Raw genomic sequence first — 19,438 nt, 5'->3', positions numbered from 1 at the left:
TGTGTGTTGCATGTGTGTGTGTGTTGCCTGTGTTTGTGTTGCCTGTGTTTGTGTGTGTGTGTTGCCTGTGTGTGTGTGTTGCATGTGTGTGTGTGTTGCCTGTGTTTGTGTTGCCTGTGTTTGTGTGTGTGTGTGTGTGTGTTGCATGTGTGTGTGTTGCCTGTGTGTGTGTGTGTGTGTGTGTGTGTGTGTGTTGCCTGTGTGTGTGTGTGTGTGTGTGTGTGTGTGTTGCCTGTGTGTGTGTGTGTTGCCTGTGTGTGTGTGTTGCATGTGTGAGTGTGTTGCATGTGTTTGTGTGTGTGTGTGTGTGTTGCCTGTGTGTGTGTGTTGCCTGTGTGTGTGTGTTGCCTGTGTGTGTTGCATGTGTGTGTGTGTGTTGCATGTGTGTGTTTGTGTTGCCTGTGTGTGTGTGTTACCTGTGTGGGATGTCTTGGTCAGCGTACAGTACGTTGATAGAGTAAGGTCCCTCTCTGGTGGGGATGTAGTTCACTGTGTGAGTCTGGTCTCCATTATCCACACACTCTACTGGCTCCACCACACCTACACACACACACACACACACACACACACACACACACACACACACACACACACACACACCAAAAACACCAAAACACACACACCAAACGTACACACACACACCAAAAACACACAAGAGAGAGAGCAACCAGAGTTCTACACATGAACCAAAGGTTCTACACTCAAAGAGAGGGCTCGTACACACACACCTTTGGGTCCTTGTACTCGGACTTGCAGAGGGGCGACTCCTGCTTTAGATGCGTCCACGGTGAAGGCCTGTGGAATGTTGGCACGCACGTTGGTTCCAAGCCCCTCCCCCTTACACTTCACCATAGAACTGTCCACCGTGTCGCTGACGGGCACCTGGAAGGGACTGCCTAAAGACGGAGAGAGAGAGAGGGAGAGAGAAATGAAGGGAGAGAGAGAGATGAAGGGAGAGAAAGAGATGAAGGGAGAGAGAGATGAAGGGAGAGAGAGAGATGAAGAGAGAGAGAGATGAAGGGAGAGAGAGAGAGGAAGGGAGAGAGAGAGAGGAAGGGAGAGATGAAGAGAGAGAGAGGTGAAGGGAGAGAGAGATGAAGGACGAAAGAGACAGAGGTGGAGAGAGAGATAGAGAGAGCGTGAGAGCGAGAGAGATCAGGGGTTAATTTGGTATCAACTGGTGAGGAGAGAGATCAGGGGGCGACTTACAGTTAGTGAGTGCATACATTTTCATACTGGCCCCCCGTGGGAAACGAACCATGCTCTACCAACTGAGTACAGGGGACTATACTACTTTGGTATCAACTGGTGAGAAGAGAGATCAGGGGGTTACTTTGGTATCAACTGGTGAGAAGAGAGATCAGGGGGTTAATAAACTGCAGGTCAAATGTGGGCTTTGTGTATACTAGTTTTTTATTATCCTAGATTGGGACCTTCACTAGCTATCTTTACAGATTGAGAATTTCACTAGCTATCTTTACAGATTGAGAATTTCACTAGCTATCTTTACAGATTAGGACCTTCACTAGCTATCTTTACAGATTGGAAACTTCACTAGCTATCTTTACAGATCGAGAACTTCACTAGCTATCTTTACAGATTGAGAATTTCACTAGCTATCTTTACAGATTGGGAACTTCACTAGCTATCTTTACAGATTAGGACCTTCACTAGCTATCTTTACAGATTGGAAATTTCACTAGCTATCTTTACAGATTGAGAATTTCACTAGCTATCTTTACAGATTGAGAATTTCACTAGCTATCTTTACAGATTGGGAACTTCACTAGCTATCTTTACAGATTGAGAACTTCACTAGCTATCTTTACAGATTGAGAACTTCACTAGCTATCTTTACAGATTGAGAACTTCACTAGCTATCTTTATGGATTGGGAACTTCACTAGCTATCTTTACAGATTGAGAACTTCACTAGCTATCTTTATGGATTGGGAACTTCACTCGTTACCTCCACAATTTAGAGGCACAATACACATGTACCAGTGCGTGTGTCTGTGGGTGTGGCCGTACCACCGATAGGCTGTCCTCCGTAGGTGATGTTGAGGTTATATGTTCCAGCCTCGTAGGGAATGTACTCCACACTGCAGCTGCCATCTTTGTTGTCGGTGCAGGACATCTTCGCCTCCGACGGGCCCTCTACAGCCAGACCCAGACCCCCTGTACCCGCACCACTACGGTGAGAGAGAGAGGGAAAGAGAGAGAGAGAGTCATTCTAAAATCCATGTACACAAACAACAAATGTGCAGTTAAAAGTGGCAAAAACACACATTTCTTTCCACAGGCCGTGGGGTGAGACAGGGATGCTGCTTGAACCCCACCCTCTTCACCATATATATATCAACGAATTGGCTAGGGCACTAGAACAGTCTGCAGCACCCGGCCTCACCCTACTAGAATCTGAAGTGAAATGTCTACTGTTTGCAGATGATCTGGTGCTTCTGTCCCCAACCAAGGAGGGCCTACAGCAGCACCTAGATCTTCTGCACAGATTCTGGCAGACCTGGGCCCTGACAGTAAATCTCAGTAAGTCCAAAATAATGGTGTTCCAAAAAAGGTCCAGTTGCCAGGACCACAAATTCCATCTAGACACCGTTGCCCTAGAGCACACAAAAAAATGATACACACCTCGGCCTAAACATCAGCGCCATAGGTAACTTCCACAAAGCTGTGAACGATTTATAATAATTATAATAATAAATAATAATATAATTAGTCATTTAGCAGACGCTCTTATCCAGAGCGACTTACAGGAGCAATTAGGGTTAAGTGCCTTGCTCAAGGGCACCGACAGATTTTTCACCTAATCGGCTCGGGGATTAGAACCAGCGACCTTTCGGTTACTGGCACAACGCTCTTACCCACTAAGCTACCTGCCGCCCTTTGAGAGACAAGGCAAGAAGGGCCTTCTATGCCATCAAAAGGAACATAACATTTGACATACCAATTAGGATCTGGCTAAAATACTTGAATCAGTTATAGAACCCATTGCCCTTTATGGTTCTGAGGTCTGGGGTCCGCTCACCAACCAAGAATTCACAAAATGGGACAAACACCAAATTGAGACACTACATGCAGAATTCTGCAACAATATCCCCCATGTACAATGATAAACACCAAATAATGCATGCAGAGCAGAATTAGGCCGATACCCGCTAATGATCAAAATCCAGAAAAGAGCCGTTAAATTCTATAACCACTTAAAAGGAAGCGATTCCCAAACATTCCATAACAAAGCCATCACCTACAGAGAGATGAACCTGGAGAAGAGTCCCCTACGCAAGCTGGACCTGGGGCTCTGTTCACGAACACAAACAGACCCCACAGAGCCCCAGGACAACAACACAATTAGACCCAACCAAATCATGAGAAAACAAAAATATAATTATTTGACACATTCAAAAGTATTAACAAAAAAACAGAGCAAACTAGAATGCTATTTGACCCTAAACAGAGAGTACACAGTGGCAGAATACCTGACCCCTGTGACTGACCCAAACTTGAGGAAAGCTTTGACTATGTACAGACTCAGTGACCATAGCCTTGCTATTGAGAAAGGCCGCCGTAGTCAGACCTGGCTCTCAAGAGAAGACAGGCTATGTGCACACTGCCCACAAAATGAGGTGGAAACTGAGCTGCACTTCCTAACCTCCTGCCAAATGTATGACCATATTAGAGACACTTATTTCCCTCAGATTACAGCGACCCACAAAGAATTCGAAAACAAACCCAATTTTGATAAACTCCCTTATCTACTGGGTGAAAAACCACAATGTGCCATCACAGCTGCAAGATTTGTGACCTGTTGCCACAAGAAAAGGGCAACCAGTGAAGAACAAGCACCATTTTAAATACAACCCATATTTATGTTTATTTATTTCCCCTTTTGTACTTTAACTATTTGCACATTGTTACAACACTGTATATATACACATAATATGACATTTGAAATGTGTCTATTCCTTTGGAACTTCTGAGTGTAATGTTTACTGTTAATTCTACATAGTTCTTTTCACTTTTGTTTATTATCTACTTCACTTGCTTTGGCAATGTTAACATACGTTTCCCATGCCAATAAAGCCCTTAAATTGAATTGAATTGAGAGAGAGAGAGAGAGAGAGACAGAGACAGAGAGAGAGAGAGAGACAGAGAGAGACAGAGAGAGACACAGAGAGACAGAGAGAGAGACAGAGAGAGAGACAGAGAGAGAGAGAGAGAGAGAGACAGAGAGAGAGAGAGAGAGAGAGAGAGAGAGAGAGAGAGACAGAGAGAGAGAGAGAGAGAGAGAGAGAGAGACAGAGAGAGACAGAGAGAGAGAGACACAGAGAGACAGAGAAAGAGACAGAGAGAGAGACAGAGAGAGAGAGAGAGAGAGAGAGAGAGAGAGAGAGAGAGCGAGCGAGAGAGAGAGAGAGAGAGAGAGAGAGAGCGCGAGGGGGGTTGGAAAGGTCATCATTCTGTAACACAGGCCAGACAGTCTCCCGAAGCTGTGTGTGTGCCTGTGTGTGTCGTACCGGGTCTCCACTGTGAATTGATTGGCTTTGTTGGTGATGCCTGTGTCCAGGCCGGGTCCATGCACACGCACACGTCCCGGGTCACACCCCTCCATCACGGCAACACGGAACGGACTGTTGGGTACTGGTGTCTCATCGTACGTCACCTCTACACTGTGGGGACCTGGACAGAACAGAGTTATCATATAGATCACCTCTACACTGTGGGGACCTGGACAGAACAGAGTTATCATATAGATCACCTCTACACTGGGGGGACCTGGACAGAACATAGTTATCATATAGATCACCTCTACACTGGAGGGACCTGGACAGAACAGAGTTATCATATAGATCACCTCTACACTGGGGGGACCTGGACAGAACAGAGTTATCATATAGATCACCTCTACACTGGAGGGACCTGGACAGAACAGAGTTATCATATAGATCACCTCTACACTGGGGGGACCTGGACAGAACAGAGTTATCATATAGATCACCTCTACACTGGAGGGACCTGGACAGAACAGAGTTATCATATAGATCACCTCTACACTGGAGGGACCTGGACAGAACAGAGTTATCATATAGATCACCTCTACACTGGGGGGACCTGGACAGAACAGAGTTATCATATAGATCACCTCTACACTGGAGGGACCTGGACAGAACAGAGTTATCATATAGATCACCTCTACACTGGAGGGACCTGGACAGAACAGAGTTATCATATAGATCACCTCTACACTGGAGGGACCTGGACAGAACAGAGTTATCATATAGATCACCTCTACACTGGGGGGACCTGGACAGAACAGAGTTATCATATAGATCACCTCTACACTGGGGGGACCTGGACAGAACAGAGTTATCATATAGATCACCTCTACACTGGAGGGACCTGGACAGAACAGAGTTATCATATAGATCACCTCTACACTGGGGGGACCTGGACAGAACATATAGTATATACAGTGTATTCGGAAAGTATTCAGACCACTTTACTTTTTCCACATTTTGTTACGTTACAGCCTTATTCTAAAATGGATTAAATCGTTTTCCCCCCCTCTAATCTACACACAATACCCCATCTCACTTCTCTGTTAAAGTATAAAATACAAGGCACCAAACCCGCTCCCAGGGTTGGTTATCTCTTGAGGTTCCTCGTGTCTCTATCAACCTAGGTACAGTTTATTCGGAAAGTATTCAGTCTTATTCTGAAATTGATTTTTAAAAATGTATCCCTCATCAATCTACACACAATACCCCATAATGACAAAGTGAAAACAGGTTTTTAGAAATGTTATCAAATTTATTAAAAATAAAAAAACAGAAATACCTTATTTACATAACTATTCATCCCCTTTGTGATGAGACTCGAAATTGAGCTCAGGTGCATCCTGTTTCCATTGATCATCCTTGATGTTTCTACAACTTGATTGGAGTCCACCTGTGGTAAATTCAATTGATTGGACATTATTTGGAAAGGCACACACCTGTCTAAATAAGGTCCCACAGTTGACAGTGCATGTCAGAGCAGAAACCAAGCCATAAGGTCGAAGGAATTGTCCGTAGAGCTCCAAGACAGGATTGTGTCGAGGCACAGATCTGGGGAAGGGTACCAAAACATGTCTGCAGCATTGAAGGTCCCCAAGAACACAGTGGCCTCCATCATTCTTAAATGGAAGAAGTTTGGAACCACCAAGACTTTCAAGAGCTGGCCACCTGACCAAACTGAGCAATCGGGGGAGAAGGGCCTTGGTCAGGGAGGAGACATCAGACTGGGGCGAAGGTTCACCTTCCAACAGGACAACGACCCTAAGTACACAGCCAAGACAACGCAGGAGTGGCTTCGGGACAAGTCTCTGAATGTCCTTGAGTGGCCCAGCCAGAGCCTGGACTTGAACCCGATCTAACATCTCTGGAGAGACCTGAAAATAGCTGTGCAGCGACGCTCCCCATCCAACCTGACAGCGCTTGAGAGGATCTGCAGAGAAGAGTGGGAGAAACTCCCCAAATACAAGTGTGCCAAGCTTGTAGCGTCATACCCAAGAAGACTCGAGGCTGTAATCACTGCTAAAGGTGCTTCAACAAAGTACTGAGTAAAGGGTCTGAATACTTATGTAAATGTGATATTTCCCCAAAACAATTAAATTAGAAATTAGCAAAAATGTCTAAAAACCTGTTTTTGCTTTGTCATTATGGGGAAGTGTGTGTAGATTGATGAGGAAAAAATACAATTTAATCAATTTTAGAATAAGGCTGTAACGTAACAAAATGTGGAAAAAGTCAAGGGGTCTGAATACTTTCCGAATGCGCTGTAATACAGACTCATCACAGACAATAAACTGTAATGTCATCTCATCATCATAAACAGGGATGTCAGGCAGAAAGAACGATAGGATATGGTTGGCCACCACTCTTCAGACAGTAAAACTAGTCTCTACGCTGGCAGGTTGCACTAGCAAAGTTCTGTTGCCAACCACTGTGTGAACAAAGCAAGACTCACCCTCTCTGTACGGAGTGTACTAGGTAGTGTACTAACTCACCCTCTCTGTACGGAGTGGACTAGGTAGTGTACTAACTCACCCTCTTGGTAGGGAGTGTACTAGGTAGTGTACTAACTCACCCTCTTGGTAGGGAGTGTACTAGGTAGTGTACTAGGTAGTGTACTAACTCACCCTCTTGGTAGGTAGTGTACTAGGTAGTGTACTAACTCACTCTCTTGGTAGGGAGTGTACTAGGTAGTGTACTAACTCACCCTCTTGGTAGGGAGTGTACTAGGTAGTGTACTAACTCACCTTCTTGGTAGGGAGTGTACTAGGTAGTGTACTAACTCACCCTCTTGGTAGGGAGTGTACTAGGTAGTGTACTAACTCACCCTCTTGGTAGGGAGTGTACTAGGTAGTGTACTAGGTAGTGTACTAACTCACCCTCTTGGTAGGGAGTGTACTAGGTAGTGTACTAACTCACCCTCTTGGTAGGGAGTGTACTAGGTAGTGTACTAACTCACCCTCTTGGTAGGGAGTGTACTAGGTAGTGTACTAGGTAGTGTACTAACTCACCTTCTTGGTAGGGAGTGTACTAGGTAGTGTACTAGGTAGTGTACTAGGTAGTGTACTAACTCACCCTCTTGGTAGGGAGTGTACTAGGTAGTGTACTAGGTAGTGTACTAACTCACCCTCTTGGTAGGGAGTGTACTAGGTAGTGTACTAACTCACCCTCTTGGTAGGGAGTGTACTAGGTAGTGTACTAACTCACCCTCTTGGTAGGGAGTGTACTAGGTAGTGTACTAGGTAGTGTACTAACTCACCCTCTTGGTAGGGAGTGTACTAGGTAGTGTACTAGGTAGTGTACTAACTCACCCTCTTGGTAGGTAGTGTACTAGGTAGTGTACTAACTCACCTTGGTAGGGAGTGTACTAGGTAGTGTACTAAATCACTTTGGTAGGGAGTGTACTAGGTAGTGTACTAACTCACCCTCTTGGTAGGGAGTGTACTAGGTAGTGTACTAAATCACCTTGGTAGGGAGTGTACTAGGTAGTGTACTAGGTAGTGTACTAACTCACCCTCTTGGTAGGTAGTGTACTATGTAGTGTACTAACTCACCTTGGTAGGGAGTGTACTAGGTAGTGTACTAACTCACCTTGGTAGGGAGTGTACTAGGTAGTGTACTAAATCACCCTCTTGGTAGGGAGTGTACTCGGTAGGGTACTAACTCCCTCTCTTGGTAGGTCGTGTACTAGGTAGTGTACTAACTCCCTCTCTTGGTAGGTAGTGTACTAGGTAGTGTACTAACTCACCCTTTTGGTAGGGAGTGTACTAGGTAGTGTACTAACTCACCCTCTTGGTAGGGAGTGTACTAGGTAGTGTACTAGGTAGTGTACTAACTCACCCTCTTGGTAGGGAGTGTACTAGGTAGTGTACTAGGTAGTGTACTAACTCACCTTCTTGGTAGGGAGTGTACTAGGTAGTGTACTAGGTAGTGTACTAACTCCCCCTCTTGGTAGGGAGTGTACTAGGTAGTGTACTAGGTAGTGTACTAACTCACCCTCTTGGTAGGGAGTGTACTAGGTAGTGTACTAACTCACCCTCTTGGTAGGGAGTGTACTAGGTAGTGTACTAACTCACCCTCTTGGTAGGGAGTGTACTAGGTAGTGTACTAACTCACCCTCTTGGTAGGGAGTGTACTAGGTAGTGTACTAACTCACCCTCTTGGTAGGGAGTGTACTAGGTAGTGTACTAACTCACCCTCTTGGTAGGGAGTGTACTAGGTAGTGTACTAACTCACCCTCTTGGTAGGGAGTGTACTAGGTAGTGTACTAGGTAGTGTACTAACTCACCCTCTTGGTAGGGAGTGTACTAGGTAGTGTACTAGGTAGTGTACTAACTCACCCTCTTGGTAGGGAGTGTACTAGGTAGTGTACTAACTCACCCTCTTGGTAGGGAGTGTACTAGGTAGTGTACTAGGTAGTGTACTAACTCACCTTCTTGGTAGGGAGTGTACTCTACGCTGTAGGTTCCGTCATAGTGGTCGGTGATGACAGCGTGGGTAACGGCTCCAGATGGGTTCTGGATCACTGTCTTGATGTGGTTCCCTCCCGTCTGGGTCAGGGGCCGCGCGTCTACTGAGAAGTCTGTGGTAGCCTCGCGGAACACGCCTAGAACACACAGCACACGCTTAGAACATGCCTAGAACTCAGAACACGCGCTTAGAACACAGAGCACACACTTAGAACATGCCTAGAACACGCCTAGAACACAGAACACACGTAGGGCCCAGAACACATGTAGGGCCCAGAACACACTAAGAAATAATAATATATGCCATTTAATTGGGTCAGACATTCTATAGGTCTATGCTATAATAACATTTTATTCATTTAGCAGACCTTCTTATCCAGAGCGACTTACAGTTAGTGAGTGCATACGTTTTTATTTTTATTTTTCATTTCCCCCGTGGCAATCAAACCCACAACCCTGGCATTGCAAACGCCATGCTCTACCAACTGAGCTACATCCCTGCCAGCCATTCCCTCCCCTACCCTGGACGACTTGCACACCGCCCCATGGGTCTCCCGGACGCGGCCGGCTACGACAGAGCCTGGATTCGAACCAGGATCTCTAGTGTCACAGCTAGCACTGCAATGCAGTGCCTTAGACCACTGCGCCACTGAACATGGCTCAGACATTGTTTAGGTCTATGTTGTGAACATGGTTCAGACATTGTATAGATCTATAGATGTATTGATCTATGCTATAATGTTTTCTTACAAAGACAAAAATATGTACACTTGTGTGACTCTCATAAAGGGGGCGTGTCTGTAGCATGGTACTTCTGATTCCCCACTCCAGGGTCATGTGATGGGCTGTCACTGTTAAGTAGCTCCCTGTAGCCCTGGAGATCCATCCATCTGTAGTAAGCGCAACACGAAGTGCATTGGCCAATTCAAGCTTTCGCTTGCTTATACAGAGCGAATACTACCTGTTTACTGAATTGGGTGCGAGAGGGCAAAGTTTGTAATGTGGCTCGATTTCTTTCACGAGGTGCTGAAACCCCCTATTCTTCTCCGCCACTATAAACATACCTATCACTGTTGTAATTTCTCTGGCCAGGTGGTAGGAATACTGTGGTAATGTTTGGCCTAAATGTGTCAACCTGTTTGAGGTGTTGGCAGCTGCATGGGCTGTTCTCGTTGAGCGTGGCAACACACTCTCTCTGTTCATCGCTGTTGTATTCTACTGGGAAGCCAAAATGTTCCCAAACTGGAGATTCAAATGATAATGGAGAATCCTCCTGGTTTACCGACCGCACCACTCGCCATCGTACAGAACTAGTTCCCAGCTGCACCTCACAAAAGGATGGTTTGAAATGCGCCAGTTAAGATTAGAATGTTGATTACAACCTATAGGCTCTAGTTGTTTTAACGGAATAGACAGATTTATTTTTTTCCAGCTCAGATTCACTCAAGAGGCATACAACGCTGCGTAAACATGGCTTATGTATATTTGATGTATTTACTTACAGTCATGCATGCATACATTTTACGTATGGGTGGTCCCGGGAATCAAACCCACTACCCTGGCGTTACAAGCGCCATGCTCTCCCAACTGAGCTACAAAGGACCAGTTAATAGACCTGCAGGACATAACACATGCTTAGGACATGCCTACAACACAAAGCACACACTAAGAACACGCCTAGGGGACAGAACACTCTCTGACCTTTGCCCTCTACTCCCGGTCCGAACACGAGGACTCCGCTGGCGTTGACGGCCGGCTCCACGGCGAGGCGGGCGGGGAAGTTGGGTACATCCTGCCCCCCGTAGCGGATGGTGAGGGTGTATGAGCCGGGGCACAGGGGGATGTAGGTGATGGTGTAGGTTCCGTCTCCATTGTCCTGGATGTGGACCTCTGCCTCTGTCCCGCTGTCACCGATGATCTCTATGGTCAGCTCAGCCGGACCCGCGTTGGTACAGTCCACCACAAACTCCCCTGTCTCTCCCATCTTGGCACGCTCCAAACCTGGGCCGGAACACTTCACCTGACAGACATGGGGGAGACAGGACATACAGGGTCAGAGGGTAGGGGTCAGAGGTCAGGGTTAGAGGTCAGGGGTTAGAGGTCAGGGGTTAGAGGTCAGGGGTCAGAGGTCAGGGGTCAGAGGTCAGGGGTTAGAGGTCCGGGGTTAGAGGTCAGGGGTTAGAGGTCAGGGGTTAGAGGTCAGGGGTTAGGGGTTAGGGGTTAGGGGTTAGGGGTTAGGGGTTAGAGGTTAGGGGTTAGGGGTTAGAGGTCAGGGGTTAGGGGTTAGGGGTTAGGGGTTAGGGGTTAGAGGTTAGGGGTTAGGGGTTAGAGGTCAGGGGTTAGAGGTCAGGGTTAGAGGTCCGGGGTTAGAGGTCAGGGGTTAGAGGTCAGGGGTTAGAGGTCAGGGGTTAGAGGTCAGGGGTTAGAGGTTAGGGGTTAGGGGTTAGGGGTTAGAGGTTAGGGGTTAGGGGTTAGAGGTCAGGGGTTAGAGGTCAGGGGTTAGAGGTCAGGGGTTAGGGGTTAGGGGTTAGGGGTTAGGGGTTAGAGGTTAGGGGTTAGAGGTCAGGGGTCAGAGGTCAGGGGTCAGAGGTCAGGGGTCAGAGGTCAGGGGTCAGAGGTCAGGGGTCAGAGGCCAGGGGTTAGAGGTCTGGGTTAGAGGTCAGGGGTTAGAGGTCAGGGGTTAGAGGGCGTGTTTACCTTGGTAGCGTCGGTGGGGGGGTAGGCGGTGGGGTTGAAGGGGGATCCTGGGATCGGAGTGCCGTCATAGGTCAGCTCCACCTGGTATGGCCCCGCCTCCCAAGGGATAAACTTCACTTGACTGGTATCTGGTTTAAGACCCGCCTCCACCTGAATAATCATAATATTAACATTCAAATTAATAACAACCTTAATCATTTTCTATTTGTAAAGCACCTTTCATCATTGTTTTTAGCACAAAACGTTTAACAATGAACATATCATTGTAATATAATAATAATATATTATGTAATTATATTAAAATATAGTAATATAATTAAAATAGAGTTAAAATAAAAAAAATCAATCTATATCCTTACCTTGCTGGTGACAGGTGTCCCAGAAGGCCCTGTAACCTTGGCCCAGACCATCCCCTGACCTCCTGCTCCTTTACACTTCACCATCACTTCCTGGTCCTTACCCACCGTCATCTCTACATAGATAGAGGAAGAGATAGAGAGATAGAAGAGATATCGTGTCACATGATCTGTCACATGATCTCAGTATATATACACCTGTTCTGAAAGGCCCCAGAGTCTGCAACACCACTAAGCAAGGGGCACCACCAAGCAAGCGACACCATGAAGACCAAGGAGCTCTCCAAACAGGTCAGGGACAAAGTTGTGGAGAAGTACAGATGTTTTTCGTCGGCAGGGACTGGGAAACTGGTCAGAATTGAAGGAATGATGGATGGCACTAAATACATGGAAATTCATGAGCGAAACATGTTTCAGTCTTCCAGAGATTTGAGACTGGGACAGAGGTTCACCTTCCAGCAGGACAATGACCCTAAGCATACTGCTAAAGCAACACTCGAGTTTAAGGGGAAACATTTAAATGTCTTGGAATGGCCTAGTCAAAGCACAGACCTCAATCCAATTGGGAATCTGTGGTATGACTTAAAGATTGCTGTACACCAGCAGAACCCATCCAACTTGAAGGAGCTGGAGCAGTTTTGTCTTGAAGAATGGGCAAAAATCCCAGTGGCTAGTTGTGCCAAGCTTATAGAGACATACCCCAAGAGACTTGCAGCTGTAATTGCTGCAAAAGGTGGCTCTACAAAGTATTGACTTTGGGGGGGTGAATAGTAATGCATGCTCAAGTTCTTTTTTTTTGGTCTTATTTCTTGTTTGTTTCACAATAAAACATATTTTGCATCTTCAAAGTGGTAGGCATGTTGTGTAAATCAAATGATACAAACCATTTTAATTCCAGGTTGTAAGGCAACAAAATAGGAAAAATGCGAAAGGGGGTGAATACTTTCACAAGCCACTGTATAGAAGAAGAGATAGATATATAGAAGAGAAGAGATGGAGAGATAGAAGAGAAAAGATATAGAAGAGAAGAGCCAGCCGCGACCGGGAGACCCATGGGGCGGCGCACAATTGGACCAGCGTCGTCCAGGGTAGGGGAGGGAATGGCCGGCAAGGATGTAGCTCAGTTGGTAGAGCATGGCGTTTGCAACGCCAGGGTTGTGGGTTCGATTCCCACGGGGGGCCAGTATGAAAAATAAAAGAATAATGTATGCACTCACTAACTGTAAGTCACTCTGGATAAGAGCGTCTGCTAAATGACTAAAATGTAAAAATATAAATGTAGAAAGAGAGATAGAAGAGAAGAGATATAAACGTCCTCTCACTGTCAACTGCGTTTATTTTCAGCAAACGTAACATGTGTAAACATTTGTATGAACATAACAAGATTCAACAACTGAGACATAAACTGAACAAGTTCCACAGACATGTGACTAACAGAAATTGAATAATGTGTCCCTGAAAAAAGGGGGGGGGTCAAAATCAAAAGTAACAGTCAGTATCTGGTGTGGCCACCAGCTGCATTAAGCAGTGCATCTCCTCCTCATGGACTGCACCAGATTTGCCAGTTCTTGCTGTGAGATGTTACCCCACTCTTCCACCAAGGCACCTGCAAGTTCCCGGACATTTCTGGGGGGAATGGCCCTAGCCCTCACCCTCCGATCCAACAGGTCCCAGACGTGCTCAATGGGATTGAGATCTGGGATCTTCGCTGGCCATGGCAGAACACTGACATTCCTGTCTTGCAGGAATTCACGCACAGAACGAGCAGTATGGCTGGTGGCATTGTCATGATGGAGGGTCATGTCAGGATGAGCCTGCAGGAAGGGTACCACATGAGGGAGGAGGATGTCTTCCCTGTAACGCACAGCGTTGAGATTGCCTGCAATGACAACAAGCTCAGTCCGATGATGCTGTGACACACCGCCCCAGACCATGACGGATCCTCCACCTCCAAATCGATCCCGCTCCATAGTACAGGCCTCGGTGTAACGCTCATTCCTTCGACGATAAACGCGAATCCGACCATCACCCCTGGTGAGACAAAACCGCGACTCGTCAGTGAAGAGCACTTTTTGCCAGTCCTGTCTGGTCCAGCGACGGTGGGTTTGTGCCCATAGGCGACGTTGTTGCCGGTGATGTCTGGTGAGGACCTGCCTTACAACAGGCCTACAAACCCTCAGTCCAGCCTCTCTCAGCCTATTGCGGACAGTCTGAGCACTGATGGAGGGATTGTGCGTTCCTGGTGTAACTCGGGCAGTTTTTGTTGCCATCCTGTACCTGTCCCGCAGGTGTGATGTTCGGATGTACCGATCCTGTGCAGGTGTTGTTACACGTGGTCTGCCACTGCGAGGACGATCAGCTGTCCGTCCTGTCTCCCTGTAGGGCTGTCTTAGGCGTCTCTCAGTACGGACATTGCAATTTATTGCCCTGGCCACATCTGCAGTCCTCATGCCTCCTTGCAGCATGCCTAAGGCACGTTCACGCAGATGAGCAGGGACCCTGGGGATTTTCTTTTGGTGTTTTTCAGAGTCAGTAGAAAGGCCTCTTTAGTGTCCTAAGTTTTCATAACTGTGACCTTAATTGCCTACCGTCTGTAAGCTGTTAGTGTCTTAACGACCGTTCCACAGGTGCATGTTCATTCATTGTTTATGGTTCATTGAACAAGCACGAAGATCTGTGAAGTTATTTGGATTTTTACAAATTATCCTGAAAAAGGGACGTTTATTTTTTTGCTGAGTCTAGTATGTAGTGTAGTATATAGTATGCTACCGGTCAAAAGTTTGGGGTCACTTAGAAATGTCCTTGTTTTCGAAAGAAAAGCAATTTTTTTGTCGATTAAAATAACATAAAATTGATCAGAAATACAGTGTAGACATTGTTAATGTTGTAAATGGCTATTGTAGCTGGAAACGGCTGATTTTTTATGGAATATCTAAATAGGCGTACAGAGGCCCATTATCAGCAACCATCAGTCCTGTGTTCCAATGGCACGTTGTGTTTGCTAATCCAAGTTTATCATTTTAAAAGGCTAATTGATCATTAGAAAACCCTTTTTGCAATTATGTTAGCTCAACTGAAAACTGTTGTGCTGATTAAAGAAGCAATAAAACTGGCCTTCTTGAGACTAGTTGTGTATCTGGAGCATCAGCAATTGTGGGTTTGATTACAGAATCAAAATGGCCAGAAACAAATAACTTTCTTCTGAAACTCGTCAGTCTATTCTTGTTCTGAAAAATGAAGGCTATTCCATGCGAGAAATTGCCAAGACACTGAAGATCTCATACAACGCTGTGTACTACTCCCTTCACATAACAGCACAAACTGGCTCTAACCAGAATAGAAAGAGGAGTGGGAGGCCCTGGTGCACAACTGAGCAAGAGGACAAATACATTAGTGTCTAGTTTGAGAAACAGACGCCTCACAGGCAGCTTCATTAAATAGTACCCGCAAAACACCAGTCTCAATGTCAACAGTGAAGAGGCGACTCCGGGATGCTGACCTTCTAGGCAGAGTTGCAAAGAAAAAGCTATATCTCAGACTGGCCAATAAAAATAAAAGATTAAGATGGGCAAAAGAACACAGACACTGGACAGAGGAAGATTGGAAAAAAGTGTTATGACAGACAAAACGAAGTTTGAGGTGTTCGGATCACAAAGATTAACATTTGTGAGACGCAGACCAAATGAAAGGATGATGGAGGAGTGCTCTGTCAAGCATGGCGGAGGCAATGTGATGGTCTGGGGTTGCTTTGGTGGTGGTAAAGTGGGAGATTTGTACAGGGTAAAAGGGATCTTGAAGAAGGAAGGCTATCACTCCATTTTGCAACCCCATGCCATACCCTGTGGACGGCGCTTGATTGGAGCCAATTTCCTCCTACAACAGGACAATGACCCAAAGCACAGCTCCAAACTATGCAATAACTATTTAGGGAAGAAGCAGTCAGCTGGTATTCTGTCTATAATGGAGTGGCCAGCACAGTCACCGGATCTCAACCCTATTGAGCTGTTGTGGGAGCAGCTTGACCGTATGGTACGTAAGAAGTAGCCATCAAGCCAATCCAACTTGTGGGAGGTGCTTCAGGAAGCATGGGGTGAAATCCCTTCAGATTACCTCAACAAATTGACAACTAGAACGCCAAAGGCTGCAAATGGAGGATTCTTTGACGAATAAAAAGTTTGGAGTACACAATTATTATTTCTATTAAAAATAATTATTTCTAACCTTGTCAATGACTACATTTCCTATGCATTTTGCTATATTTCCTATTCAAACTCATTTCATGTATGTTTACATGGAAAACAAGGACATTTCTAAGTGACCCAAAACTTTTGAACGGTAGTGTATATATAGTATATATAGCATAAAGTGTAGCTAGATAGTGATATAGTATATATATATACAGCGCATTCAGAAATCATTCAGACCCCTTGACTTTTTCCACATTTTGTTACTTTACAGCCTTATTCTAAAATTGTCATCAATCTACACACAATACCCCATAATGACAAAGCAAAAACAGGTTTTTAGAAATTTGTTCAAATGTATTTAAAAATAAAAAACTGAAATATCAAATTTACATAAGTATTCAGACCATTTACTCAGTACTTTGTTGTAGCACCTTTGTCAGTGATTACAGCCTCGAGTCTTCTTGGGTATGACGCTACAAGCTTGGCACACCTCTATTTGGGGAGTTTCTCCCATTTTTCTCTGCAGATCCTCTCAAGCTCTTTAAGGTAGGATGGGGAGCGTCGCTGCACAGCTATTTTCAGGTCTCTCCAGCGACGTTCGATCAGGTTCAAGTCCGGAATCTGGCTGGGCCACTCAAAGATATTCAGAGACTTGTCCCGAAGCCACTCCTGCGTTGTCTTGGCTGTGTGCTTAGTGTCGTTGTCCTGTTGGAAGGTGAACCTTCGCCCCAGTCTGAGGTCCTGAGCGCTCTGGCGAAGGTTTTCATCAAGGATCTCTCTGTACTTTGCTCCGTTCATTTTTCCGTCGATCCTGACTAGTCTCCCTGCCGCTGAAAAACATCCCCACAGCATGATGCTGCCACCACCATGCTTCACCGTAGGTATGGTGCCAGGTTTCCTCCAGACATGACGCTTGGCATTCAGGCCAAAGAGTTCAATCTTGGTTTCATCAGACCAGAGAATCTTGTTTCTCATTGCCTCAGAGTCTTTAGGTGCCTTTTGGCAAACTCCAAGCGGGCTGTCATGTGCCTTTTACTGAGGAGTGGTTTCCGTCTGGCCATTCTACCATAAAGGCCTGATTGCTGGAGTTCTGCAGAGATGGTTGTCCTTCTGGAAGGTTCTCCCATCTCCACAGAGGAACTCTGGAGCTCTGTCAGAGTGACCATCACCTCCCTGACCAAGGCCCTTCTCCCCCGATTGCTCAGTTTGGGCGGCCAGCTCTAGGAAGAGTCTTGGTGGTTCCAAACTTCTTCCATTTAAGAATGATGGAGGCCACTGTGTTCTTGGGGACCTTCAAATGTGTAGAAATGCTTTGGTACCCTTCCCCAGATCTGTGCTTCGACACAATCCTGTCTCGGAGCTCTACGGACAATTCCTTCGACCTCATGGCTTGGTTTTTGCTCTGACATGTACTGTCGTCTGTGGGACCTTATATAGACAGGTGTATGCCTTTCCAATTCATGTCCAATCAATTAAATTTACCACAGGTGGACTCCAATCAAGTTATAGAAACATCTCAAGGGTGATCAATGGAAACAGGATGCACCTGAGTTTAATTTCGAGTCTCATAGCAAAGGGTCTGAATACATATGTAAATAAGGTGTTTCTGTTTTATTTTTAATGCATTTGCTAAAATTTCTAAAAACCTGTTTTTCGCTTTGATATTGTGTGATTTAGATTTTTGTTTTTTATGTTATACATTTTAGAATAAGTCTGTAACATAACAAATGTGGAAAAAGGGAAGGGGTCTGAATACTTTCCGAACGAACTGTATATATAGTATGTAGTGTAGACAGTGATATAGGGCGGCAGGTAGCTTAGTGGGTAAGAGCGTTGTGCCAATAACCGAAAGGTCGCTGGTTCTAATCCCCGAGCCGACTAGGTGAAAAATCTGTCGATGTGCCCTTAAGCAAGGCACTTAACTCTAATTGCTCCTGTAAGTCGCTCTGGATAAGAGCGTCTGCTAAATGACTAAAATGTAAATATAGTGATATAGTATCTGTAGTAGATATAGCAGTGGAGGCTCCTCAGGGGAGGACCATCCTCCTCAGTGAATTTCATTTAAAAAGCATCATTTTTATATAAAACTATACAAAATCTAATCACGTCACTAGATAATTGATTAAAACACACTATTTTGCAAAAGAAGGTCTACAGTAGCCTCAACAGCACTCTGTAGGGTAGCACCATAGTGTAGAGTTTCCCCTCCCGAGTGGCGCAGTGGTCTAAGGCACTGCATCGCAGTGCTAGCTGTGCCACTAGAGATCCTGGTTCGAATCCAGTCGTAGCCGGCCGCGACCAGGAGACCCATGGGGCGGCGCACAATTGGCCCAGCGTTGTCCAGGGTAGGAGAGGGAATGGCCGGCAGGGATGTAGCTCAGTTGGTAGAGCATGGCGTTTGCAACACCAGGGTTGTGGGTTCGATTCCCACAGGGGGTATGAAAAAATGATGTATGCACTAACTGTAAGTCGCTCTGGATAAGAGTGTCTGCTAAATGACTAAAATGTAATGTAAATGTGGTGGGGGCGGGGCTTCTCTCACAGCAGAGTGAATGTCTTTTATTTATTCATGTGAACATTTTATTGGTCGTTATGGGTTGTGCGTTCAATTCCCAAAATAATGTATGCACTCACTAACTGTAAGTCGCTCTGGATAAGAGCGTCTGCTAAATGACTAAAATGTAAAAAAATATATATAAATGAGGACAGCTAGCTTCCGTCCTCCTCTGGGTACATTGACTTCTATACAAAACCTAGGAGGCCCAGTGAGAACCATAGACTTACACAGGAATTATGCCAACTTCCGGAGGACGTCCTCCAACCTACCAGAGCTCTTGCAGCATGAACTGACATGTTGTCCACCCAATCAAAGCATCAGAGAATTAATCTATTACTGAAAGCATAAACTACAGCTAGCTAGCACTGCAGTGTATAACATGTGGTGAGTGGTTGACTCAAAGAGAGAGAAAGACAATAGTTGAACAGTTTTGAACAAATTAATGTCTTCCTAAATGAAGGAGAAGCAAGAGAGAAATAGAGAGAGAGAGAGATTTAGCATCTTTTTTTCACTTTCAGTTTCACTTACTTAGCTAGCAAATGCAACTAGTTTAGCCTACTGGAACACCCAGCTCAAACAGAGGGATGCTATGTTAGCTAGTTGGC

At 45.5% G+C, this 19,438-nt stretch overlaps 1 protein-coding gene across 1 annotated transcript in view; it reads right to left on the bottom strand.

The window, feature by feature from the left end:
- The window catches only part of LOC311118182 (filamin-A-like), a gene marked incomplete at both ends in the record, with an annotated part of 73,937 nt that overhangs the window by 282 nt on the left and 54,217 nt on the right, over nucleotides 1-19,438 (bottom strand). Inside the window, 8 exons of the mRNA XM_084193037.1 lie at nucleotides 417-540; nucleotides 729-896; nucleotides 2,031-2,191; nucleotides 4,532-4,694; nucleotides 9,000-9,173; nucleotides 10,738-11,056; nucleotides 11,734-11,883; nucleotides 12,093-12,205. Of these exons, the coding sequence (XP_084049163.1) occupies nucleotides 417-540; nucleotides 729-896; nucleotides 2,031-2,191; nucleotides 4,532-4,694; nucleotides 9,000-9,173; nucleotides 10,738-11,056; nucleotides 11,734-11,883; nucleotides 12,093-12,205 (1,372 nt within the window). The remainder of the gene's footprint in view (nucleotides 1-416; nucleotides 541-728; nucleotides 897-2,030; nucleotides 2,192-4,531; nucleotides 4,695-8,999; nucleotides 9,174-10,737; nucleotides 11,057-11,733; nucleotides 11,884-12,092; nucleotides 12,206-19,438) is intronic.

This window comes from Coregonus lavaretus (assembly GCF_964263955.1).
Source record: "Coregonus lavaretus genome assembly, contig: HAP1_SCAFFOLD_1618, whole genome shotgun sequence".
In the NCBI taxonomy this organism is placed as follows: domain Eukaryota; kingdom Metazoa; phylum Chordata; class Actinopteri; order Salmoniformes; family Salmonidae; genus Coregonus; species Coregonus lavaretus.
This window is presented reverse-complemented; position numbering and strand designations above follow the sequence as displayed.